Here is a 23335-nt window from a genome sequence, read left to right on the forward strand (position 1 = left end):
AAAAATTGTGAAACTTAGTGGAAATTATGGAAACTCTTTTTGAGGTGCGTTTCCCGTTTTCGAAACATTTCGGAAACAGAAATTCGTGGAAACTCGGAAACAAGGTACAAAAACACGATTTCTAAAAATTTATGTTTGGAAATACGATGGAAACTCCATTTCCGTTTTGGAAACACGACGGAAACTTATTTTTTTAATTTGAAACTTAATAAATAAATATTTTTAAAATATAAAACTTCATTATAGATATAAATATATAATATTATTAATGTTTTAATTCAACTATTTAATATTTATATTTGAAGTTTTATTTATTGAAATTTTTTGATATAGTTTTTATGTTTGGTGTTTTATTATATATATATATATATATATGTACATACGTTTCCAAAATGTTTCTATTTCTTAATTTTTGAAAAAAACGTTTTCTGTTTCCGAAACGTTTTGTTTCCACGTATCCGTCTCTGTTTCCATGCAATCTAGGTTTGAACTTCCATATGGAATTGTTTCCTTCCTTATTAACTTTTTTTTTCTTTTCCAAATCGTCACAACCTTATTTCCTGATAATTAAAACCACCGTACTCATTTTTATACTTTTGACTAATAAAACAAATATTCTGTCTCTCTCTCTCCTGTCAAAACAAAACAAAACAAAACTGTATCTCTAAAGTTTTCTATCATCCAATGTCGAACGACTTAAACATTGAGAGAAAGAAGACAAAAAAATAATTATTTTATTCATTTTTTTTTTGGACAAATTGTTTTATACATATAAATGTAGTAGCTTGTTGACAAAAAAATAAAATAAAAATTAGTAGTTTAAACATTTATCAAGGAATTTAACATACATAAATAAATATTTTCCCGAATTCTCATTTGTTTGCCTACATGTAAATATATATAGTAATGAAACTTTCGATATCTTAATTTCTTTTGTTTTCCTTATGCAAAGCAATGATGATTCATAAATTCCTTGATATGTTAAAAAAAAAATCGGAATTCCACTAAATCAAAAGAAATGGTTAATCAAAACAAAAAAAGCGTTTAAGTATCATTAATTAACGGATAAAAATCGACATTTATAATTTGCAAACCTTCCCTTCAACGCAAACATTTCTCTCTCTTTGTTTGTTTTTTGCATTTCACCAAACCTTTCTTCATCTTCTCTCTCACACTACTAACAACAAACACTTCCTTCTTCTCCGACTATGGATAAGAAACACGGCGGCTTGTTCTCCAAGTCCAATTCCCGGCGATCACGATCCAAGAGTCCTGTCAGAAGCGTTTCTCCGATCATCATCCGTCGTCGGAAAGGTCGTTACGTCACGCAGCCGGACCGGTACCACATGTCTGAGATGCTTGCTCCTGTTATAGAAGGTCCTGATCCAGACGGTGAAGACTCCGGAAGCAGTGGTGATTACTCTCGGTTCGAGAGACGGTGGTACAATTGGATGAAATGTCAGCTTCCTGTGGCTCCGCCGTCAGTGTCGTCTTCTTCCGATTTCAAACGAACGGATCTGAGGCTTTTGCTTGGTGTTCTTGGCGCACCGTTAGGTCCTGTTCACGTTAGTGCTCTGGATCTCCTTCCTCACCTCAGCATCAAGAATACTCCCATGGTGAGCTTTAATTTTCACTCTCGTTCCTCAAAATTAGGGGACAGTGTTTGGTGATTACTATGCGCAAGACAACTCGAATCCCTAGGTTTTAGCTTAATCTTCTTTTAATTGCATACTAATTGAGTTTTTTTTGTTTTTGGTTGAATTGTGGTTGTCTCACTGTGTTGAGGATGAAGTCTAATAATAAGCACTTTACCAATACTTGGAAATTTCAGGAAACATCCTCTGCTCAGTACATACTTCAGCAGTATACGGCTGCATCAGGTGGTCAGAAGGTTCATAGTTATGTGCAAAATGGATATGTTATGGGAAGAATCAGGACGATGGCCTCAGAGTTTGAGACAGGCTCAAAGGGTTCAAAGAGCAAGAATAATTCTTCAAAAGCTGTTGAGTCTGGAGGATTTGTGTTGTGGCATATGAATCCTGATATGTGGTACATGGAGCTTGTTCTTGGTGGGAGCAAAGTCCTTGCAGGCTGTGATGGGAAGCTTGTGTGGAGGCACACACCATGGCTTGGACCTCATGCTGCAAAAGGACCGGTTAGACCATTACGACGTGCTCTTCAGGTTTGGCCTCTTGTCCCAAGGAAGCCGTCTCATGCATTTTTGTTTGGCTTGCATAGTTAAAATTGTTACTCTTTTGTATATTCAGGGACTTGACCCGAGAACCACAGCGTATATGTTTGCTAATGCAAGGTGCATAGGAGAAAAGAAGATAGATGGTGAAGACTGTTTCATTCTAAAGCTATGCGCAGACCCAGCAACACTCAAAGCTAGAAGCGAAGGGGCATCAGAAACAATAAGACATACTTTGTTTGGTTACTTCAGCCAAAAGACTGGTCTTCTTGTTCACTTGGAAGACTCCCAGCTAACCCGAATACAAAACAATGGAGGCGAAGCGGTGTACTGGGAAACGACCATCAATTCATACCTAGAAGACTACAAACAGGTAGAAGGCATCATGATAGCTCACTCAGGTAGATCTGTGGCTACGCTTTTGCGGTTTGGAGATATGTCATCGGGACATAACACTAAGACGACAATGCAAGAAGCATGGGTCATCGATGAGATTGCGTTCAATGTCCCTGGCTTGTCTATGGATTGTTTCATTCCACCTTCAGAGCTCAGATTTGATTCCCACGTTGAAGAGTTATCTCAAGGCCCCAGAATTAAGACATTGCAGGGCTCCCGCCAGAAAAATGGGTGATGTCAAAAGAAACCAGGAGAGATCAATGTGTATAATTCATTCAAAAGAAACCCTAGGTCGATTATTCTAGTTTTGCTATTGTTGAAGCTAAAAATTCTTGTAGGAAGATGTAAATAGACCGCAGGAAAAATCTCGTTCTTTTTGCCGCATAATGTTTTAGAGGAATGTGTATAAACTCTATTCGAGAGGGCTATTTTCATCATCAACTTAGTGAGGCCAGTCCAGTCCAGTTTCGTTTTATATGCAATGATATAAGCAGCCATCTAGTTCACAGCCTATAAAGAATGTGACTTAGTCATCTTCATCCATACCAACTGGAAGGTGATGGAATACGATCTTCCTTGTATTGTATATCAATAGATTCATAGACTGACTGTGTAGTCTCTGTTGTAACACAAAAATTACCCTTTTGGTTGTATTACCAACAATGTATGGTTTCTTATTGTGAGTTTAGACTTCCAATAAGATGAGACGTTTAGTAATTTCCATATATCTATATATATATATATATTGAGTTTAAATACGGAGTTCATATGGTAAACAGTTGAAATGAGAGACTAATCTACGTACATATTGGAGTAAACCATTTGCACCACAGTCGACCAACTTCATTTTCATGAAACAAATCCTTTTGGAAAAGTTAGACCGGTTCAGTAGTAAACCGGGTTGATTGATTTGGTACGTCGCTAAAATAAAATCCGTTTCACCTTTTGCTTTCAACAGTTCAGGGCGTGTGCCAAATATTTCAGTGAAAAGGTAGAGACGAGAGAGACTAGGGAGCAATCTAATTCTAGTCTACACCCAGATTCACCAATCACCAACAAACAAACAAGGTATCCTCGGTTAATTTTATATCAGACCATTTCTGATCTTTTGCCTCTCTGGTGATTCCTAAAATTGAGTTGTTTCTCTCTGGTGAAGAAGATTAAATAATGGTGCTCTCTGACTTCACTGGAGTTGGTGTTGGATTCGGTAATGCCCCCCTCATTCACAATTCATTCTTTTTCCTTTTTGTCTTATTTGATTCGACTCGTAATTTTGTGAAATTGGAATTATCTAATCTATCTAGGGTTCGGTGTTGGCTGTGGATTTGGCGTTGGATGGGGTTTTGGAGGTTCCTTCTCAACTCTCTCTTTTTTGCTGTTTTTTTAATGAAATCCGGACTAAGCTGAGATCGGATTACAAGTTAAATTCCACAGAGACTAGATTTGAATTGGTTGGAGATGATGGAATGATTAATAAGAAAAACTAAAGCTAATTCTTTTCAAGTTATTGTTAATTTCACTTATAGAATCATTTCCATTTGGGAACATTATTACTCTCTGCTTGCTTAGTTTTGGGATTATATTGCGGAATGTCTCAACTGAAGCTTATGTAGTCCTGGGTCCTCTGTATATATCATCACTCATAAGCTTCTTCTTCATCTTTCCTTGCTGATGTTTGTCTGTCTGATGGGTATACATTTTGATGGATTCATGTTCCATAACATTTGCAAACCTCTACTGAATTGGAGATTTTCTTGCAGGAATGCCTATGAACATTTTAGGCGTTGGTGCAGGTAAAGCATTTTCAAGCATCTACTTCTGCATCTTTTATTACTTGTCCGCACACACACAAGCAGTTTTAATGCTAAATTCTAGTTCTCGCGCATTTTTAATTTGAAGGTGGCGGTTGCGGAGTAGGTTTGGGCCTCGGGTGGGGTTTCGGGACTGCTTTTGGGAGTCACTACCGATCGTCTAGACTTACATTTCAAGGCATCGAGTTAGAGAAAGCCGATAGTAAACGTGAGGATAAGGCGGCCAACATGTCCACCACTTAAGCCGTCTCGGATTTTAGCCCCAGCTTGGATTGATTGTAAAAGAAAACATCTTTTTTCTTTTTCTTCTCAGTGTATATCACTTCAGAAGTTCAGATACTCGAATCAATAATATATTCCGAATTGACTTTTTCCACAATGTTCACAATCTTTCGATCTTGGGTTTGTCGTTCCAAATTGTCTACTCAGTTTCTCTTTTATCTCAATCAATGAAACCCATTTCCAATAATGGAACCACTAAAAAAGTCATTTCTACATTACAAAGCAACCAATAACAGTGGAATTAACTGTACAGTAAAAAATGAAGATTGCCAAATTCATTCGTCTCTTTTCCCGTTTACACACAAGATGACTGAACTCGAACGTGCTATTCCATACCACCAGTCTTCTACATTGAATGCACTGCGACTACCACTGCAATGACAAAAAATGTATCATCTCAAAACTTAAAAAAGGGATGCAAAAACAAGCTATGCTTCCAAAATATGGCATGATTCGGATCAGCAAATATTTACCGATAAGAAAAACTAAAAGAAGAATCCAAATGGCAGCGTGAACGGATTTACTATATCGCATCCGATACTGAGACCGTTGAAGTTGCCTCTGCAAAGCTCCATACCAACCATGAAGCTGCTTTTCGTAACAGTCCTCCTCACACTCCATACAACTTTTGCCCCTCTCTAAACCTCCTCCATTCAAGACTTGCTGAGAAACATTAAAAAAAAACATTCTTAGTAAAAGATTCATATAACCAGGAGGGAAAGAAAAGTAAGCCGTTAGAAGATCTTACTTGGTTAGCTTGGATAGGTAATAAAGCAGCATCAGAGTCTCCTTGACGATCTAAAGCCTTCCACTTTCGAATGCAATGCTTAGACCCAGGTTCCATATAATTTAAGAAACCAGAGAAGCTAGGTACTTTCCTGGGAGGTCGAACCACTGGCTCCCCCTCACCATGAGATTTCTTCAACAAACCGTCGTCAGAAACGACAACGTTCCAAGCAGTGAATTCAGCAGCACTAGCCGTCCTTCTATGCCCATTGTTTTGGTTTACTACTTTGACAGAATCAGACGGTCCAGTCAAGAAGAGGGCAAGCTCATTACGATCATCTTCATCCAAACGAACCCATCTAGGAGTTCCTTTGCCATCGGATACCGCAGCTTCCTTGAGAGATTTCTCGATTTTGGAAACCTGAGCTTCCATTGCGAATGTAAACTCACGATGCCTATCTCTAGTTTCATCACTCATACGATTGTCGTAGCTTGATTTCACAGCTTTCTGGAATTCATCTAACTACACCCAAAACAAAAACATTTACAGATTCTCACTTAGCTCTCAATCAAAAGAGTTAGAAACAGAGTTGTGAGGGAAAAAGAAAGAAACCTGCCATTTGGTGGTTCCTAAAGCAGCGTGAAGATCCCTATGAAGCTGCTCAGAGTCCCATACATTAGAAGAGTCTCGTTTCCCATTGATCCATGTCCTGTACGCCGACTCCATCCTATAAAATGAATCGAAGATTAGCACACACGTTGTGAGATTTCAGATCTATTCAAAAATCCTAATTCCCAAATCCGAAGCTACAGCATTATAAATCATACAAACACAGATTGAAAACGAAAAAAAAAAACATTGGGAGATTGGGAAAAGGCGAAAAACCTGTCGGCAGATTCCTGAACCTCTTCAGCAGCGGGAAAGAAAGGATCTTTCTCCCACCGATCCAAACTCGTCGTCATCACTTTTGAGACTAATATAATAATATCCCTAACAAGGAATGAGAAAGCTGACGGAGGAAGAAGAAGAATTAATGATCGTTGGAAGATGAGAAGAGAAACCCAGGAAGAGAGAGAGAGAGAGAGAGAGAGAGAGAGAGTTTCGAAAATGGGATCCAAAAGATTTCTTTCTCTCAGAGAAGAGAGGGAACGTTCTTCTTCTTCTTCGATTAGCCCAAAATCCTTTACGGCCTTTCGTTACTTGGCACGTGCCTAATTAATTTAGTACTAATTGCGTTTTGTTTTTTTTCTTCCAAAATTGTTATTACTATTTTTTTTAGAGTAGTTTTTTTAAAAGTGAAATACCCTGAGCTACCACTATTTTGAGTTTTCGTTCCAAAAGTAGCACGCTTAAGTATTCCAAATTTACTATTTTAGAATATTGAGTATTAAAAGAACAATATTCATTATTTAAAATTCTCATAAAAAATCAATTAGTGATGAATCTTTCGTATTAAAAGAATATTGAGTATTAAAAGACTAATCTCTTTTACATTTCTCCGGTGAAGCTTCTGATGAATCTTTCGATCGTAGATCTTCATTTCTGATTTTAGATTTTTTTAATTAGTCTCGCTCAACTGAAGCTTCAGTCAGGTGCTAAATCGATGGTTGTTATCATTTTTTCTTTCTTCTTCTTCTTTCAGCGTTTGAAATTTGGGAATCGCGATTTCAGAGCTTGAAATTAGGAGATTCTTTGAATTTCAGGATGAAAATGTTTTGTGATTTTGGTTTTGCACTGGCTTGATTGTAGTGTTGTGCGTTTTCAGGAAAGCACCATCCACATATAATTGTAAGTTTTTCTGATTTGATTAACGCAAGAATAGAAAATAGAAGTGAAGCATTTTTGTGGGTGTTATTGGAAATAAAACAACATTTTTGCTGTAGTATACATATGTATTCAATGAAGCATCATTTGTTGGTGATATGATGTTTTTGAAGGTTTGTCTAAGTTGTGTCTAATTATAGGTATGGTGTAAGTATGGTGGAGATATACTCTGTTTTTGGTGAGTGGAAACTAAATGACAAATTTCATTGGAGATTTTTCATTGATACAAACAAAGGTGGATCACTTTGTGAAGTTGCTGAGAATATCACATACAAAGATTTAGTTGAGACTGTTTTTGAAGATTTCGGACTTGATGGTCTAGTTAAACAGATTACACTCAGCTATGAACTTCCAAGGGTGAAATTAATGGTAGAAGATTCCCCACCGATCTTTATTCGCAACGACCGCCAATTGTGCACTTATATCAAAAAGATACAAGGAAATCTTGAAATAGCACGTTTGTGTGTATCGGTAAGTTATATTTACATGACTCTTACTTTTATTTTAACTGTAACTTCCTTAAACTTATTCTTCACAATGATATAAGTTTAAGCTATGTATGTTTATTTTTGTAGGAATTTCATCAATCGTTTGGTAGTGACATCTCACTTTCTATGCCACATAGTGATACATGCTCAACCGCTGAAAAAGAAAAGACCAATAATTCATTTGTTTTGCTTGCTGCTCGAGATCCTATTTTGATCCTTACAGAAAGTTCACATCCAACTGTAAATGAAACACACAAGGTTAGATTCCTTAATATAAGTTTTTAGACAGGTTTGATGTATTTTTAGGAAAACCTTCCTAAATCACAGAAATGATGAATATCAAGAATTTTAAGGATGAACTCCCTCATTTTTCCTAGAATAAAGCTATCGTTACTTGCAAATGTCATTTTCATTTACTAATCTATGTATCTTTCTAGGAACTTGATCGGTCTATTGGAAGTGATATATGTATGAGATATAATGATATAGAGATCTCAACGGCTGAAAAAGAAAAAGGATTTTATTCAGAGTATTTGGTTCCTGCTCCAGATCTTATTCCTATATCTATGGGGACTCGAGGGGATGATGATATATATGTGAACAGATATTTCAAGAACAAGGAAGAGTTGATGTTGAAGATGAGAAAGTGGGCACTTGAATGGAATTTTGAGTTCAGATCTCTATGGTCAAACAAAACGAGAGTTATTTTGGGATGTGTTGATGATAAATGCAGTTGGAAAATGCGTGCGACTAGGGTACTATCATCTGAATTCTTTGTGGTGAAGAAGTATTGTCATTAACACAATTGTGACACAACCCATAGGAATGCAAACCATAGACAAGCAACTGCAAATTTGCTTGGGAGTTTTTACTGCAGCAACTATAGAGAAAAGAAAGTTGGACTGAAACCAAAACAGATTATGGAGTTGGTCAGGAAAGATCATGGAGTATACATACCATACAAAAAAGCCTGGAGAGCAAAAGAGGAAGGTCAAAATTTGGTTAAAGGCACTGGTGAGGATAGTCATTTAAATTTAGCGAAATGGTTGTACATGGCAAGGGAAAAAAATCCAGGAACAATTGCTTACCTTGAGTTGGATCTTGTGGGGAAATTCAAATACGTGTTCATCGCATTTGGCTAGTCGATTAGAGGTTTTTCTTTAATGAGAAGAGTGATTGTTGTTGATGGTACATTCCTAAAAGGAAAGTATAAGGGAACTTTGCTAGTAGCTAGTGCACAAGATGGAGATTTTCACTTATATCCGATAGCATTTGCAATTGTTGATTCAGAAAATGATATTGCATGGAATTGGTTCTTTAGGTGTTTGCTCTCTATCATCCCTGATGCACCGAATTTGGTATTCATTTCTGACCGTGCTCAATCCATTGAAAAAGCAATTTTAGAATTGTATCCAGCATCCCATCATGACATTTGCAGATTTCATCTCCTAAACAACATCAAAGTAAAGTTCAGGAGTAAAAGTTTCTTGCCTCTTTTCGAAGCAGCAGCTGATGCTTATACGTTTCAAGAATTTGAAGTTGTTTTTAGGGATATACAGAATTCTAATCCAAAACTGGCCAAATATTTAGAAGAGGCTGATTTGAAGAAGTGGGCCCGTTGTTCTGCACCATCTAACCGCTACAATATTATGACAACCAACATTGTTGAGTCCTTGAATTCCATGTAAAAGGATCCTCGAGAGCTGCCAGTGATTTCACTTCTTGAGACAATCAGGATAACCCTTACAACATGCTTTTATGAGCGACGGGAAAAAGCTTTCAAGCACAACAAGCGTGCTACACCAAATGTTACAAAGGAGATAGTATTAAGGTTCAATGATGCAATGAAACAAGATGTTTTTCAAGTGGATCAACATGAGTTTGAGGTTAAAGACGATAAGAATAAGTTTGTTGTTCACCTAAAGAACAAGACTTGTACATGCTGCGTCGTTGACATTGATAGAATTCCTTGCATTCACGCCATTGAGGCTGCAAAGCGTACAAACATGGATGAATACAAACTGGTTGATCATTTCTATTTGACAGATATATGGGCTAAAGCATATGCTGAGAACATTCATCCGAGTGGAGATGTAAAGAGTTGGGTATTTCCAGATTCTTTAGCTATATTCTTCTGTGCACCACCACAAATTAGGATTAAGAGTGGGAGATCGCCAAAAAAGAGAAAGAGATCAGTTGGAGAGTTTGGTGTACCATGTTCTAAATCCCAAAGACATAAGTGCAGCGGATATAGTAGAGAAAGACATAATAAAAGTACTTGTAGATTTCCAATATAATGATTTTTATGCATTTGATTTTTTTCAATTGTTACTAGATTTATTCAGAAACACTCTAGGTACATTTTTCAATGAGTCATTTTTTAAAAACATTTTACGATAGTGTATGATAAAAAGAAAAACTGTATAAATGTAATCTTATTTTTGATCATTAATTCTTTGCGGAAAACTAGAATTTAAATAATTTGTATAAATATTTTGGTTTTATAGAAAAAGGTTTATTTCATCACATCATTCATTATACTAATTAAAACATACATACATTTTTTTTTAAACATACATACTATTCCATATTTTAAAAACTTTTCTCAATGAACAATTTTAATCTTATACAGTCTTCTACCGTTCACATCTGAAAATTTTAATTTCATTCCATTCAATTAAATAAATGCTTAAATATAATCATTTCTATTTCAATACCATTGTTTCCTCGAAGGCTCTCTGATCACACTCACGGCTCAGTGGCTCACCGTAACACCGACCCTATGTCTGTTCAAATAAGTTCACTGGACAGTAGAGAGGAGTCCCATCCACAGCTTAAATTTTTAAGAACACTCTAAACCTATAATCAAATAATGTAGTAAGAGAGTGTCAGCGTAATGAAGTAATGAACACTGAGAAAATGTAGCAAAAGGTGTGGAAGAAAACATGCAAAACACACCCATCACTTAAAACCACTCTTGGTGAGTCACCATATACGCACCGCTCTCTCTCTCTTTCTCTCTCTACTGGCGCGCCCATGCTTAACCCACCACCTTTGTATTTGTACATTGTATATAAATAGTGATGTGTGTTTATTATTATTATTCAATCACAAATCCTTTTACTTACTTTCTCAGAAATTCTAACTATAAAAAAAAATTGGGTCACTATAAGCAGCCATCATGGCTAGAGTGATGCTATGGTTTCTTGTTTCCTTGTATCTATGCCTCATCGGCCATATGATTAGCGAAGCTGCAAGAGAAGGTGCCTCCATGAGGAATGACGCACACTCCAGTGAGATAGGAAGAGAAAGTGCGCTCATGAGGAATGATGCACACTCCAGTGAGATAGGAAAGAAGAGTGTCCGACACGTATCCGGATTTAAGGGTGAGCTCACAGCTGGTGGTTATGGAGGGGGAGGCCCAGGCTACGGTGGTGGATACGGGCCAGGTGGTGGTGGTGGTGGTGTTGTGATCGGTGGTGGATTTGGCGGTGGTACTGGGTATGGGTCCGGTGGTGGTTTAGGTTGGGATGGAGGCAACGGAGGAGGCGGTCAGGGATACGGGTCAGGTGGTATCGGAGGTGGAGTCGTCATTGGCGGTGGAGGTGGTGGGTGTGGCGGTTCATGCGGTGGTGGCGGAGGAGGATATGGACACCACGGAGCCAGCATGAAGGAATCAGGCAAAAACTAGAAGAAAACACAACATGCAGCTTTCTTTAGGTCGTTTTAGGACGAAGAATAAGGATGTACTTTAGCATCTTGACCATGTTTAGGAGTTTGTAATGGCATCACTTTAAATGGAATAAAGAACCAAATAGGTTCTGCAAAAAATGAATTAGTCCTAAAAGTTTCTATCTATTCTCTTGGGTTCAAACATCCGAGCAGATTCTACTGTATAAGCGATACAATAGCGTCGATCTCACCATCTGAGGCTCTTTTTCCAGCACAGCAATCACATCCTTCACAGAGATTGACCGGACTTCTGTTAAACCCAGGTTCTTCCCAGATTTTGTGCCACCTACCAAAAAATTCGAATCAGCAATTAGGAGGAACACTAAACATAAAAAATAACCAGCAACAGAACTGAGATTTATTATTTCAGATCATAGAAACGGGCTTACCAATTTCACCAGAAAGTTTCTTGGAGTTTCTTCCTGGCCCTGTAGAGGATTTATTCCGACGTGCTTCTGCCATAAATTTCCATTTTGAAAACATATCATCTCCTCCAAAGGCTGCATGAACAGCAACATTTGCAGCCTTAGCTCTCCTCTCATCTGATTCCTTCTTTGCCTGACTTATTATGAAACCTCGTTTAGTATATGTATGTGCAAGTGCGCAGGTTTATGTAATTGGCTCAATTTTTACATACCTTCACTTGTCTGGAATGGTTGTCTTCTTTTTCAAAATCATTTTCTTCATTCTACATCAATGAAAATTATGAAACCTTAGCCTTCTTAAGACAACAGATATTGAGCTTCGGACACAAACCTTAGCCTTTTCTTCTCCACCATGTTTCTTTTCCCATTCCTCCTTCGCCTTCCGATTCATTTCATTAATTTCTTTCCGGATATCAGACGTGATAAAAGTCTGATGTCTACACTTCTCAGCATCAGTCCGCTGCATAAGCATATTTTAACTTCAGTAAGATTCAGACACAACAAGCATTAACCAGGCATGAGAAGAGAAAGTAGACTGACCTGCTTTGATATTCGTATTATATTCGACAATAGTCCCCGCATCCTTTCCTCCACGCACTGAATGCACAAAACTATGAGAAAAAAAAAGAAACAAGAAATCTAAATTGAAGGATAATAATTCCCAGCAGGTGTAGACATCTCACCAGAGACAAGCACCGCTCTACATCATGGTCTATATGCTTTAACCCACGTTTTGCCACTGTCATATATGAAAATATATATAAACTTCTTCTCCAAGTAAAGATCAAAGAAGCAGCTAAGAGATGGGTTGAAAAACCCAACTAATTTCTGTCAGCTTTCTCTGCAGTGGAATTTTCTGCAAAATCGTTTTTGCTTCCTCTTCAGGCACAACTCTTCGAGATGCTATAGCAACACGACTGTTTTTTTTAGGCCCAGAATCTAATAATTGTTTTTCCTCTTCCTGGAACAGATGCAGAAAATAATTTAGTTCATTCGTTTCTCTATATCCAGGTTTCGATTGAGAAGTGCAGCTACCAGAAAACATACCTGAAGATTGATGCCACTGACAGCAGTGACATCATTAAAATTTTCAATACTTCGATCTGAAGAAGGTCCACAAAGTTTTTGCTTCTTTCTGTACATTACCACATTTTATAAGACGTCAATATAATTACTATAAATTGCAAATAAATGAGGAGATTATCAAAAAGCAAACATTAAAAAGGAAGAGTAATCTATGGGCGCTGTAAATACTTCCTCTTTCACAAACCAGCCAGCTCTATTACCTTGATGGTGGCATCGACGAACCTAGTGCCTTAAGAGGTTTCTTCTGACCAACAGAAGGCATGACCGGTGTCTTCCTGACATTAGCTGCTGTGGGAATGGTCCCAGGTGAGGCAGGGAGATATACCTGACGAGTACACAAACAAATTTATAGTGAGATAAAAGTTCAAAGCCAAAACAGGGACAAACAGAAGCCAGAGTGGTCCAAAATATAAGCACCACAAAACCAATGCAACATCGGTTGAAGAGAAATCAACCAAATTTCATTTGGATCTGTCTTCTAAGAGTATAATTTTATAAGTTACCATCGTGCTAGAGCCCAGCTGTGTTGTCATTGAAGGAGAAACAGAGCTTGCAGAGGTGGTAGATGTGGATAAAACCATCTTAGAAGACTGCTTCTCCACGTCCTCATTTGAACTAATTGGAATAGCATTTTTCTGTTCCAGTGGAACATTAGTTACGCCTTGCTTCACCAATGTTAGAGGCTTCTGTGCCTGGTCAAAACTTTGATCACTCGATATCTGCTTCACATGGACTACTGATGAAGAAGGGCCCACTGTCTGGTCCTTGGTGGCTGATTCTTGCAAAGGAGCAATATATAGATTGAGGGATGAGTTGTTTTGGAAGTTGGATACAGGGCCATCCTGAACCCTGCTTGGACAATTTACAGAAGTTTGCCTCTCAAACTTGAGCACATTCGTCATGTTTATCGTATACTTGGTCGCCCCTTCAACACTGGCTGGTACCACATTCTGATTGTTAGCCATGTGCTGGAAATCAGGAAGTCTCGCTCTCGGCAATGAACCAGGAGAATTGAAATTTGTCGGTGGGTATGAATTAAGACTTTCATAGTTGGTATCCATATGAAAAGAACTAGATGGGAGCTGCACGTATTGCTCGGGATGCTTATTTAATGCCTGAATAGTAGCTGAACTGCTTAAGGTTTCTGAACTTGTAGAAGGCAGTTGGTTAACTTGAACTACATGAGGATCAGATTCTTGAGCACTGATTTCTGCAGTTAAAGATTGAATCAGAAAGTTAATAAGATCTATGATAACTACAAAAGTAAATGGCTTCAGTTGAATAATTTATACCAGCAGATTTAGACACGTTGACATGGTTTGGGCGTCCAGGTATTTTGATCCCCATATTTCCCTAATGACATATATAGTTTTATCAGTGAGCCAAAATTCCAAGACAAAAAGTATTCAATACTGATTGATTATTATTGCAGCACTTTTCAAGTGAGATTGCTTTCTCAGCATACGTTCACATGCGACATGTTTCATTATGTTCCAAGTCTACTTTAGGGTGTACATAAATCTATCACTGAAACATAACAGACGCAATAGAAATCCAATTTATAGGGGTTCCTATCACTAATTGCACTTTACAGCAATGCTGATAAAATCTGGAAGTATAATTTAAAACCACTTAAACAGTACCCTGGAAGATGTTAGAGAAGTTCGGATGAAATGAGGCAACTAAGAACAGGAAACCCCTGACTAAACAAGCAACACAGAGATTTAAACAAATTTCATAACATCCATTGAACTGCTGAGAGATGAGGTATATTAGCTATAGGTATAATGGTCAAGGATCCCATTCTTGATGGCAAGAGGATTCAATGTTCTGGATATAACAATCTGAAGCACTATACATATCAAATTAATGATCAAAATTACACCAACCAATTTCCTTAACTCTTATATATGATAACAAATTAGTTTGCCACAAAAAAAAAAAACCTTTTAAACAGAAGTATATGCTCAAAAGGCTCTTAACTGAAGCGTCACCAGTTACCTATGTTAAGGCCAATGCTATGTGCTTACAAGCTAATTGTACATAAATATATTAACTAAACTCTACTTAGGGTCAATAATTGAAACTCATTGAAGTACTTATACTCATTGAAGAAAACTGAAAGAGTAGTACCTGTTGTAACTGATACTTTTCAATACTTCCATCTAAAGAAGTTCCACATAGTTTTTGCTTCTTTCTGTATATTAACAAATTCTATAAGACTTCAATATAATAATTGGAAATTGCAAATAAATGATAAGGAGATTATCAAAAAGTAAAGATGAAAAAGGAAGAGTAGTCTATGGACGCTATAAATAATTCCTCATTCACAAACAAGCCAGCTCTATTACCTTGATAGTGGCATCGAAGAACCTAGTGCCTCAAGAGGTTTCTTCTGACCAACAGACGGCATTTCCGGTGTCTTCATGACGTAAGCTACTGTGGGAATCGTCCCAGATGGCTGAGGGAGATATACCTGATGAGTATACACAAACAACTTAGATAGTCCATTTACTCTTCACAAACAGAAGCCAGGGTGGTCCAAAATATAAGCACCACAAAACCAATGCAACATCGGTTGAAGAGACATCAACCAAATTGCATTTGTATCTGTCTTTTGAGAGTATATAATTATAAGTTACCATCGTGCTGGATCCCAGATGTGTTGTCATTGGAGGATAAACAGAGCTTGCAGAGGTGTTAGATGTGGATAAAACCATTTTAGAAGACTGCTTCTCCAAGTCATCATTTGAACTATTTGGAATTGCATTGTTCTGTTCCAGTGGAACATTAGCCACGCCTTGCTTCACCAAAGAATGAGGCTTCTGTGCCTGGTCAAAACTTTGATCAACTGATTTCTGCTTCACATGGACCACCGATGAAGAAGGGCCAACTGTCTGGTCCTTGGTGACTGATTCTTGCAAAGGAGCAGAATATAGAGGCAGGGAAAAATTGTTCTGGAAGTTGGATACAGAGCCATCCTTAACCGTACTTGGACTATTTACAGAAGTTGGCCTCTCAAACTTGGGTACTTTCGTCATGTCTATCGTAGACTTGTTCGGTGCTTCAACACTGGCTGGTACCACATTCTGATTGTTAGCCATGTGCTGGAAATCAGGAAGTCTCGCTCTCGGCATTGAACCAGGAGGAGAACTGAAATTTGTCCCTGGGTATGAATTAAGACTTCCCGAGTTGGTATCCTTATGAGAAGAACTTGAATGAGTCTGCATGTATTGCTCGGGATGCTTATTTAATCCCTGCTCAGTAGCTGAACTGCTTAAGGTGCCTGAAACTGTAGAAGGCGGTTGGTTAAATTGAACTTCACTAGGAGCAGATTCTTGAGCACTGATTTCTGCAGTGAAAGATTAAATCAGGGATTCGTTTTGTATGCTACAAGGAAATCATAAGAGAAGATGAATAATAATTGCAAAAGTAAATGGCATCAGCTGAATAATTTATACCAGCAGGTTTAGACACTTTGTCATGGTTTCGGCGTTTGATCCCCATATTTCCCTGATAACATATATAGTTATCAGTGAGCCAATATTACATATATATATATATATATATATATCACTCGAAATCCTATCTATAGAGTTCTTATTATCACTAATTGCAGTTAGAGACAGCTAAATGAAATTCATTGCAGAAGTTATAAAATGCTAAGAAAATATGAATACCGGTTGTAGCTGATGCAGTTTGCTAATAACTGATCTGATCATCTGATCACCAACAGCAACCTTCAGATGTCGTATGAGCCTATCTGTTGTAATTTCTTTTCTCTGCAATCAAAGTATTGAGAGAGTCTTCCATCAGACTGCCAATTCATTCATATATGTAAAAAAAAAAAAAAAAAAAAAAGCCTCACCTTGAGTTTACAATACAGGTTTTGAAAATGACTCTTTCTATCTTTGTTGAGGTCTGCTAAGATACGAAGCAAATCAGAAACTCGTGCTGGTGTAAGACCATGTTTCACCCCATGAGCCTGTTGGCTACTCATCTTTGGCAGTTTCGTACACTGAGGTTGATGTATTCCTGATTCATTCATTACCAATAGGATTGTTTATAGACTTCAGATCACTCAAGAAAATCAAAAAGTTTCGCATATGAATTAGGGTTTTCAAAACGAACCTTCGATATCTCGAATCAGAGCTTCCTGAAATAGGTTTATGTCATCTTCCGAATGCTTAGAGTCACCCTAACGACACATTTGAATGCGAAATTAAAGATGCTGCGAGCCATAGAGGCAAAGGCAGTACGGAGATGGAAAAGGAGAGTGGGGAATTCGAAATCTAACCTTGTCGTCTTCTTCTAGGAGCTTTACAATGGAGAGATCCATGGTGCCCCAATGTCAAAGAGCTCAAACGAAGAGGGAATTTTACAAAGGAAACGAATTTGTTGAATCCCCAAGATTTCCCTATTTGCGCAAAGTTTTTTTTTTATATAGTGGGAGGTGATGATGAGAAACACTGTGTCGTTTTCAGATTTTGGTAAAACACTGCGCGGCGTTTCCTTAAATTTCTCGTTAAGTGGGCTTTAATTATATGCTAGTGAAAGCCCAATGAATATATCGATAAAATTTGAAGCCCTATAAAATAATGGAGTTTTTGCTCAATTTATTTATCACTTGTTCATCTTAGCATATATTATTACTAAGTTACTAACACTTACAGAAAAAGATTGGAAGTCAAAAACACTTTTAGATGAAAAATTGTATTCTCGTAGATAATATTACACCAAATTAGATAATAGGTTACCTCCTATTATCTCACACATATTTGTTCTACACATAAGATTAGTCTTTTTAGTTATAGACTAAGAGATTAATCGCTAAGGATTTGAGTATTCATCCACTAGGAGATTAATCATACTTGTGGTGTGTTTGGACTTCTTATCTTAGTCATTTATCATTTACAAGATCAATGTTCTAATATTATTTGCAATAAGGGTTTCTTGATAATTAATCTTTTTTCTTTCTTCCAAGTATTCTTTGACTTTTCTCTGTTGTTTAAAAACTTCCACTTAACTTATCGTAAAAAAAAAAAACATCCGTAACATATTTTTTGTTCAAATTAAAACTACGTTAAACAGTGCTACCCGTCAAGAAAGGCTTTTCAAGACCAAAAATGTTAAGGTTTTTTGTAAAGGAAAATAAAAGTTATAAAGTTTTTTTGTTTTGTTTTGTAAGGTCAATCTTTAATCGGAGAACACCAAGGGTGTTCTAAGCCTAATTAAATTAGAAAAATAATGAACAGTGGGTTTAGAACAATTTTTTTGGTCTTGAATGAGAAATAATTTAAGCCCAGTTCTCATAGGACGTGGCTTCACGTGATTGGGCGAGATTTTTTGCAAAGAAAAAAAATATTTCATTTCTCTCATTCTGTTCGAAATCGTATCTAGGTTTTTTCTTTCTCTCCAAAACGGCGAAAGCTTCGTTGTCACCATTTTCGTCGGCTAAGGTTAGTATTTCGGCCATTAAAACACCAAAATCGAGAGCTCTTCTATGTAGAAATCGATCTTTGCATAGGTTTTCCGACAAATCCGTTTAAATTCTCTTCTTTTGTCGATTGATATGTCCGACGATTTGAAGGCGAAGTCGAAATTTTCTTCCTGAGCCTTTGTCTCCTCGTCTCCTTTGTCTGGCAAATCTCATCTCCGGCGATATAGACAAGGTAGTCCCGTCGTTTTCTCTGTCAGTCATTGTTTCTTGGATGTTCCATCGATTTAGGGTAAATCTGAAATCTGTGAATTAGGTTTGGGTTTAGTATCATGGTATAGGGTTTGTCTCTTCTGTCAATTAACGATTTTGATTAATCAATATAAGATTTTAGTGAGCTTATGTATGACTGAATTCCGAGTGTTGTATGTTATATTTGAAATCAACCTTAACACTGATGAACTTTAATTGATTTTGCTTTGTTTCAGAGGCTTGTAGGTGAGGTTAACCAGGACAAATTAAATCGGATAACCATCAACAAACCTGCATTTGCTCGAAACTAAAAGGTAAGTCCCAAGGTTGGTTTCCTGATTTGAGTGGTGTTGTGGTTTGTGTAGTAGTGTAAGTGTTAATTCACAGATTTTATTTGATTGTAGTGGCTTGTTAATTTTTGTTTGATTGTGGCTTGTTAAGTGTAGTAGTGTAATGAGTTTCTCAGAATTGTTTTGTAATGGTCTCGGATGTTTGATTAGGTTTATTTCTTGTAATTGAGTTGTTATGAATTTAGTGTCATTTAGTTTTGCTTTGTATGTCTCAACATCTAACCTTTTATCATCTGGTCATGTTCTCGTATTAAGTTGTGATTATAGTTTTGCTTTTTAGGTTTGAGTTGTCTTAAAACTTTAAAAACTGATTTGAAACTTTCAAACTTTTAAAACTTTATAAACTTTCGAAACTTTTAAAACTTTTGAAACTGAGTTGTCTTTGAAAGCTTTGAAACTTTTAAAACTTTATAATATGAATGTTTTAACAAAACTAGTTGAGTAGGTAATGAATAATTTGAATGTCTTGGTTTTCATTATATTAAAAACACTCAATGGCCTTTATTTACTTCTGATTTGACTGAAGTAGGTAATGGTTATTTAGAATTAAAAGTCTCTAACAACACCAAACTTTTGATTTAATGATCTTCTTAACTTCTCTATATTACATCCGACCCAAATACTCAATCTCTCATATCTTTTACTTCTATTCTATGATCCATCTTGTTTGCTTGTTTCTTCCAATCTCTAAGAACTTTCGAATAATATCTCTGCATAAGCTTCTTCCTTGTTTAATTTTGATTGCTATGGAATCAAACAATACTCCTAACAGTCAGTCTCAATCCTACTTTAGCCTTCTTAACTTCTCATATGACAGCTTTGCTCCCAATGTAAACATTGGTTCCTCTCAAATCCCTGCTTTTAGTTCACAAACTAGCTCACAGCCGAGTCAACCTCCTAGTCAATCAGAAGAGACAGCAGAACAGCGTAGGGAGAGACGAATATGGTCCACACAAGATGACTTAGTCCTAATAAGTGGCTGGTTAAACACATCGAAGGATGCAATAGTTGGGAATGGCCAAAAGGCAGGGTCCTTTTGGATCCGTATAGGAGACTATTATGAAACAAGTAGTCATGTACGTGGTGGTGCTGAGCCTAGGCGCTCTGACCATTGTAGACAAAGATGGCAAAAAATCAGTAAGGAAGTGAGCAGATTCTGTGGAGCTTTTGCAGAGGCAGAGGGTGAGAAAGCTAGTGGCATGAACGATTTAGATATTTTGCAAAATGCTCACCAAATCTACAGTAAGCTTTACAAGAAGAAGTTTGGTTTGGAGTATGCTTGGAGTGTGCTACGCTATGAACAGAAATGGGCAAACCTGGAGGCTATGAACCCCACTCCAAAGACAACCAGCTCTAACAAAAGAAAAGCTGATGATGTTGCACCATCTACAGGTTCTGTCGTTGGTGAGCACGAGAGCAGGCCTCCGGGCATAAAGGCAACGAAAAAAGTAAGGAACTCCAAAGGTAAAGAGAAGGCTGCACCATCTGCAGAGTTTAGTCACATGTGGGAGGTAAAACAAAAGGATTTGGAGGGCATGAAAGAACTCCAAAAGATGTCCATTCTTGACACTCTCATTGCCAAGAAAGAAACTCTAGACGAAGATGAAAAAGCTCTAAAGAAGAAGCTAATGGCTGAACTGTTTTAACTTAGAAGAAATAGTAGATGATTTGTCCGATGTAGTTTATGTTTGTTTTAACTATGTTTGTCCTATGTTTTTAATGAATCTCGGATGTTTGTTTTAACTATGCTTGTTCTCTATGTTTTTAATGAATCTCGGATGTTTGTTTTAACTATGCTTGTTCTCTATGTTTTTAATGAATCTCGGATGTTTGTTTCCATTGTTATATATTAGTTGGAAACTTATATATGTGTTTCGGTTTCAGGTTGAAGAAGTCATGGACTCTGCATACGACTATGGTATAAACAGCCCATTAGACTATAGTTCCGATTCAGAAGAGGAGGCTGAGACCTGTTACTATCCTCCGCAACCATCAACTGAGATTGGATTCACAAGTCTGTGGAGTCGTGAAGCTGAACCACTACCTGATTATGAGACACAACTGACCCAGCTCAAGGACCAACTGATCCAGCTCAAGGACCATCAAAACCAGTCAGATCAGAGGTTGGTGAATCTGGAGAGGCTTGTTACTGAGGTACGAGAGAAGAAACCATTCTTTCAAATGGCCCCTGAATTGGTAGTTGTTTTTTTCTTCGGTATGATGGTTATGGTAGTGGTACTTATCATTATTAGTAAGTAAATTTGTTTAGGCTTTATGTATGATTGTAAGCTTTTTGGTATGTAGCCGGGATGGTGAACCCGTGAATTGTATGATTGTAGGCAGAGGCTAGTGAACCCGTGATCGGCTTGTTTGGATTTTAGTTTAGACTTGACTGGTATGTACCCGGGATGGTGAACCCGTGATCGGCTTGATTGTAAGCTTTGTTTAGGCTTGTTTGGATTTTAGTTTTAAAGTCAAATATTAACCGAGTCACAAGAGTTGATGTATCACAAACATGTATCACAAGAGTTGATGATCCCTCTATATATATGAGAAGAGCACAAGGTTTTATTTCATCAAAAACAAACATTTGCTTCTCTCACCAAAAACAATCATTTCCTTTCTCACCAAAAACAAACATTTCCTTCTCTCACCTAAAATAAACATTTCCTTCTCTTGTTCATCTTATGGCATCTTCTTCCAACAATTTTCACTACCATTATGATCCAAATAATGATAGTTTTAACCAATTTTTTCAAGAGCAATTTAATAATCAATTTGAAGCTGCTGAAGAGGAATTTCCGGCGGAAAGGAATACACATACATATATCGATAGAAAACGGGAAGATGGGCACGAACGTTTGTGGAACGATTATTTTAGTGATAATCCGACTTACCCGGAGAGGCAATTTCGCCGACGGTTTCGAATGAACAAGTCATTGTTCTTGCGTATTGTGAATCTTCTCAGTGAAGAAGTTCCATATTTTAAACCAAAAAAAAATGCAACCTTCCGGAATGGTTTATCACCGCTACAACAATGTACTGCAGCAATTCGACTATTACCATATGGGACTGGATCGGACTCGGTTGACGAATATATACGTCTTGCTGAATCGACTGCTCGTAAATGTTTGGAACATTTCGTCGTCGGAATAGTTGACTTGTTTGGCACTGAATACCTACGCCGATCCACACCAGAGGATCTTCAAAAGCTACTCTTTTATGGAGAACAGCGGGTTTTTCCCCGGGATTGTTGGAAGCATCGACTGTATGCATTGGAAGTAGAAAAATTGCCCAACCGCTTGGAAAAGAATGTATTCGCGAGGCACCGATAAACCAACAATTGTTTTGGAGGCGGTAGCTTCACAAGATCTCTGGATATGACACGCATTTTTTGGAGCTCCAGGTACTTGTAACGATTTAAATGTTCTTGATCAATCACCAATATTTAATGACATTATTTACGGTCGAGCTCCCGAAGTTACGTACTATGTTAACGGAAGTGAGTATAATTTGGCTTACTATCTGACGGATGGTATTTACCCCGAATGGGCAACATTTGTTAAATCCATCCCACAACCACAACACCCGAAACATCGTTTGTTTGCAAAACGTCAAGAAGGTGCACGAAAAGATGTTGAGCGTGCTTTTGGAGTCCTGCAATCTAGATTCGCCATGATTAAAAATCAATCTTTTTTATGGTCAAAGGGTAAAATTGCATATATTATGAGAGCATGTCTCATACTCCATAATATGATTGTCGAAGATGAACGAGATTCATACACATTCTATGACGAACAAGAATTCCAACAAGAAGATGGAACCGGAACTACTCCGGAACTTACGTTTTCAGTAAATATACCTTCAAATCTTGAACGTTTAGGTGATAGTCATACAATAATTCGTAATAGACAAGCACATCACAAATTAAAGGAAGATTTGGTTGAAAATATATAGAGTAAATTTAGACATTAAACTATGTATTAATTAAATAAAATGTTTGTATGTTTTAATTAATTAAGTAATATGTTTATTTGGTTTTTTTTTATTTTATTTACAATATTTTTTTGTTTCATAAAAATTTGGTATTGTATTTTGAATTTTAGTAAAAGTTTTTTTAAGTTTATAATTTAAATATTATTTTATAAAAATTTATAATTATAATATATTTAAAATTATTATATTATTAAATCTTATAATCTTAAACATGTTCTCCAAATAACTAACTTTTTAACAAAAAATCTAAACTAATAATCTTATATTATTTAGTAATATTTTTACTTCAATAACACCCAAAAATGTTATTTAGTAATATTTTTACTTCAATAACACCC

The 23335-nt window shown here is 36.9% G+C and overlaps 7 protein-coding genes and 1 pseudogene across 10 annotated transcripts; 6 read left to right on the forward strand and 2 right to left on the reverse strand.

Annotated features, from left to right (window-relative positions):
* Positions 1-1068: 1068 nt before the first annotated feature.
* Positions 1069-3028, forward strand: LOC104741374 (lipase, putative (DUF620)). Its single transcript, XM_010462224.2, has 3 exons — positions 1069-1616; positions 1832-2182; positions 2268-3028. The coding sequence occupies exons 1-3, from the start codon at positions 1209-1211 to the stop codon at positions 2820-2822; spliced, it is 1314 nt and encodes a 437-aa protein (XP_010460526.1). The 5' UTR covers positions 1069-1208; the 3' UTR covers positions 2823-3028.
* A 494-nt stretch (positions 3029-3522) lies between these two features.
* On the forward strand, positions 3523-4777 carry LOC104741376 (glycine-rich protein). 3 transcript variants are annotated; one of them, XM_010462227.3, is made up of 5 exons: positions 3523-3655; positions 3744-3794; positions 3892-3936; positions 4348-4380; positions 4487-4777. In XM_010462227.3, the coding sequence occupies exons 2-5, from the start codon at positions 3755-3757 to the stop codon at positions 4639-4641; spliced, it is 273 nt and encodes a 90-aa protein (XP_010460529.1). In that variant the 5' UTR covers positions 3523-3655; positions 3744-3754; the 3' UTR covers positions 4642-4777. The 3 variants fall into 3 exon arrangements, with proteins under 3 accessions (XP_010460529.1, XP_019090871.1, XP_087340880.1); XM_019235326.2 differs by having other exon boundaries at positions 3541-3655; positions 3747-3794; XM_087484754.1 differs by having other exon boundaries at positions 3654-3794.
* Positions 4778-4833: 56 nt separating this feature from the next.
* LOC104741375 (uncharacterized) lies at positions 4834-6620 on the reverse strand. The gene is made up of 5 exons (XM_010462225.3): positions 6293-6620; positions 6020-6134; positions 5429-5929; positions 5154-5343; positions 4834-5052 (listed from the first exon to the last, which is right to left on the reverse strand). The coding sequence occupies exons 1-5, from the start codon at positions 6367-6369 to the stop codon at positions 5027-5029; spliced, it is 909 nt and encodes a 302-aa protein (XP_010460527.1). The 5' UTR covers positions 6370-6620; the 3' UTR covers positions 4834-5026.
* Positions 6621-7076: 456 nt separating this feature from the next.
* Positions 7077-10068, forward strand: LOC104743564 (uncharacterized; annotated as a pseudogene). The gene is made up of 5 exons (XR_015580787.1): positions 7077-7195; positions 7372-7702; positions 7807-7996; positions 8104-8108; positions 8157-10068. The product of XR_015580787.1 is annotated as an uncharacterized LOC104743564 (transcript).
* A 749-nt stretch (positions 10069-10817) lies between these two features.
* LOC104741378 (uncharacterized) lies at positions 10818-11566 on the forward strand. Its single transcript, XM_010462230.3, has one exon. It carries the CDS (start codon positions 10901-10903, stop codon positions 11408-11410), a length of 510 nt encoding a protein of 169 aa, XP_010460532.2. The 5' UTR covers positions 10818-10900; the 3' UTR covers positions 11411-11566.
* LOC104741377 (transcription initiation factor TFIID subunit 4) lies at positions 11444-17398 on the reverse strand. The gene is made up of 19 exons (XM_010462228.3): positions 17260-17398; positions 17094-17160; positions 16831-16997; positions 16643-16744; positions 16424-16475; positions 15605-16314; positions 15314-15438; positions 15096-15159; positions 14255-14315; positions 13466-14172; positions 13163-13287; positions 12924-13011; positions 12699-12837; positions 12560-12615; positions 12417-12473; positions 12208-12336; positions 12089-12139; positions 11841-12009; positions 11444-11737 (listed from the first exon to the last, which is right to left on the reverse strand). Exons 1-19 carry the CDS (start codon positions 17299-17301, stop codon positions 11589-11591), a joined length of 3060 nt encoding a protein of 1019 aa, XP_010460530.1. The 5' UTR covers positions 17302-17398; the 3' UTR covers positions 11444-11588.
* A 2349-nt stretch (positions 17399-19747) lies between these two features.
* LOC104743565 (uncharacterized) lies at positions 19748-20647 on the forward strand. Its single transcript, XM_087483994.1, has 2 exons — positions 19748-20159; positions 20214-20647. The coding sequence occupies exons 1-2, from the start codon at positions 19748-19750 to the stop codon at positions 20645-20647; spliced, it is 846 nt and encodes a 281-aa protein (XP_087340120.1).
* Positions 20648-21688: 1041 nt separating this feature from the next.
* On the forward strand, positions 21689-22336 carry LOC147928110 (uncharacterized). Its single transcript, XM_087486020.1, has one exon. The coding sequence runs from the start codon at positions 21689-21691 to the stop codon at positions 22334-22336; it is 648 nt and encodes a 215-aa protein (XP_087342146.1).
* The last annotated feature ends 999 nt before the right edge of the window (positions 22337-23335 follow it).

This window comes from Camelina sativa, chromosome 14, assembly GCF_030686135.1.
Source record: "Camelina sativa cultivar CO46 ecotype springtype chromosome 14, ASM3068613v1".
NCBI classification, from domain to species: Eukaryota; Viridiplantae; Streptophyta; class Magnoliopsida; order Brassicales; family Brassicaceae; genus Camelina; species Camelina sativa.

Coding starts and splice junctions, on each gene's coding strand:
- LOC104743565 (XM_087483994.1), top strand. CDS start 19,748: ATGGAATCAAACAATACTCCTAACAGTCAGTCTCAATCCTACTTTAGC. Junction 20,160..20,213: donor TAAGGAAGTGAGCAGATTCT/GTGGAGCTTTTG, acceptor TGAACGATTTAG/ATATTTTGCAAAATGCTCAC.
- LOC104741378 (XM_010462230.3), top strand. CDS start 10,901: ATGGCTAGAGTGATGCTATGGTTTCTTGTTTCCTTGTATCTATGCCTC.
- LOC104741377 (XM_010462228.3), bottom strand. CDS start 17,301: ATGGATCTCTCCATTGTAAAGCTCCTAGAAGAAGACGACAAG. Junction 15,439..15,604: donor ATCTGGGATCCAGCACGATG/GTAACTTATAAT, acceptor TATACTCATCAG/GTATATCTCCCTCAGCCATC. Junction 12,140..12,207: donor GTGGAGAAGAAAAGGCTAAG/GTTTGTGTCCGA, acceptor TCATTGATGTAG/AATGAAGAAAATGATTTTGA.
- LOC104741376 (XM_010462227.3), top strand. CDS start 3,755: ATGGTGCTCTCTGACTTCACTGGAGTTGGTGTTGGATTCG. Junction 3,795..3,891: donor TGGAGTTGGTGTTGGATTCG/GTAATGCCCCCC, acceptor TAATCTATCTAG/GGTTCGGTGTTGGCTGTGGA. Junction 3,937..4,347: donor CGTTGGATGGGGTTTTGGAG/GTTCCTTCTCAA, acceptor ATTTTCTTGCAG/GAATGCCTATGAACATTTTA.
- LOC104741375 (XM_010462225.3), bottom strand. CDS start 6,369: ATGACGACGAGTTTGGATCGGTGGGAGAAAGATCCTTTCTTTCCCGCT. Junction 5,930..6,019: donor TAGGAACCACCAAATGGCAG/GTTTCTTTCTTT, acceptor TTTTGGGTGTAG/TTAGATGAATTCCAGAAAGC. Junction 5,344..5,428: donor TACCTATCCAAGCTAACCAA/GTAAGATCTTCT, acceptor AATGTTTCTCAG/CAAGTCTTGAATGGAGGAGG.
- LOC104741374 (XM_010462224.2), top strand. CDS start 1,209: ATGGATAAGAAACACGGCGGCTTGTTCTCCAAGTCCAATTCCCGGCGA. Junction 1,617..1,831: donor GCATCAAGAATACTCCCATG/GTGAGCTTTAAT, acceptor TGGAAATTTCAG/GAAACATCCTCTGCTCAGTA. Junction 2,183..2,267: donor CATTACGACGTGCTCTTCAG/GTTTGGCCTCTT, acceptor TTGTATATTCAG/GGACTTGACCCGAGAACCAC.
- LOC147928110 (XM_087486020.1), top strand. CDS start 21,689: ATGGCATCTTCTTCCAACAATTTTCACTACCATTATGATCCAAATAAT.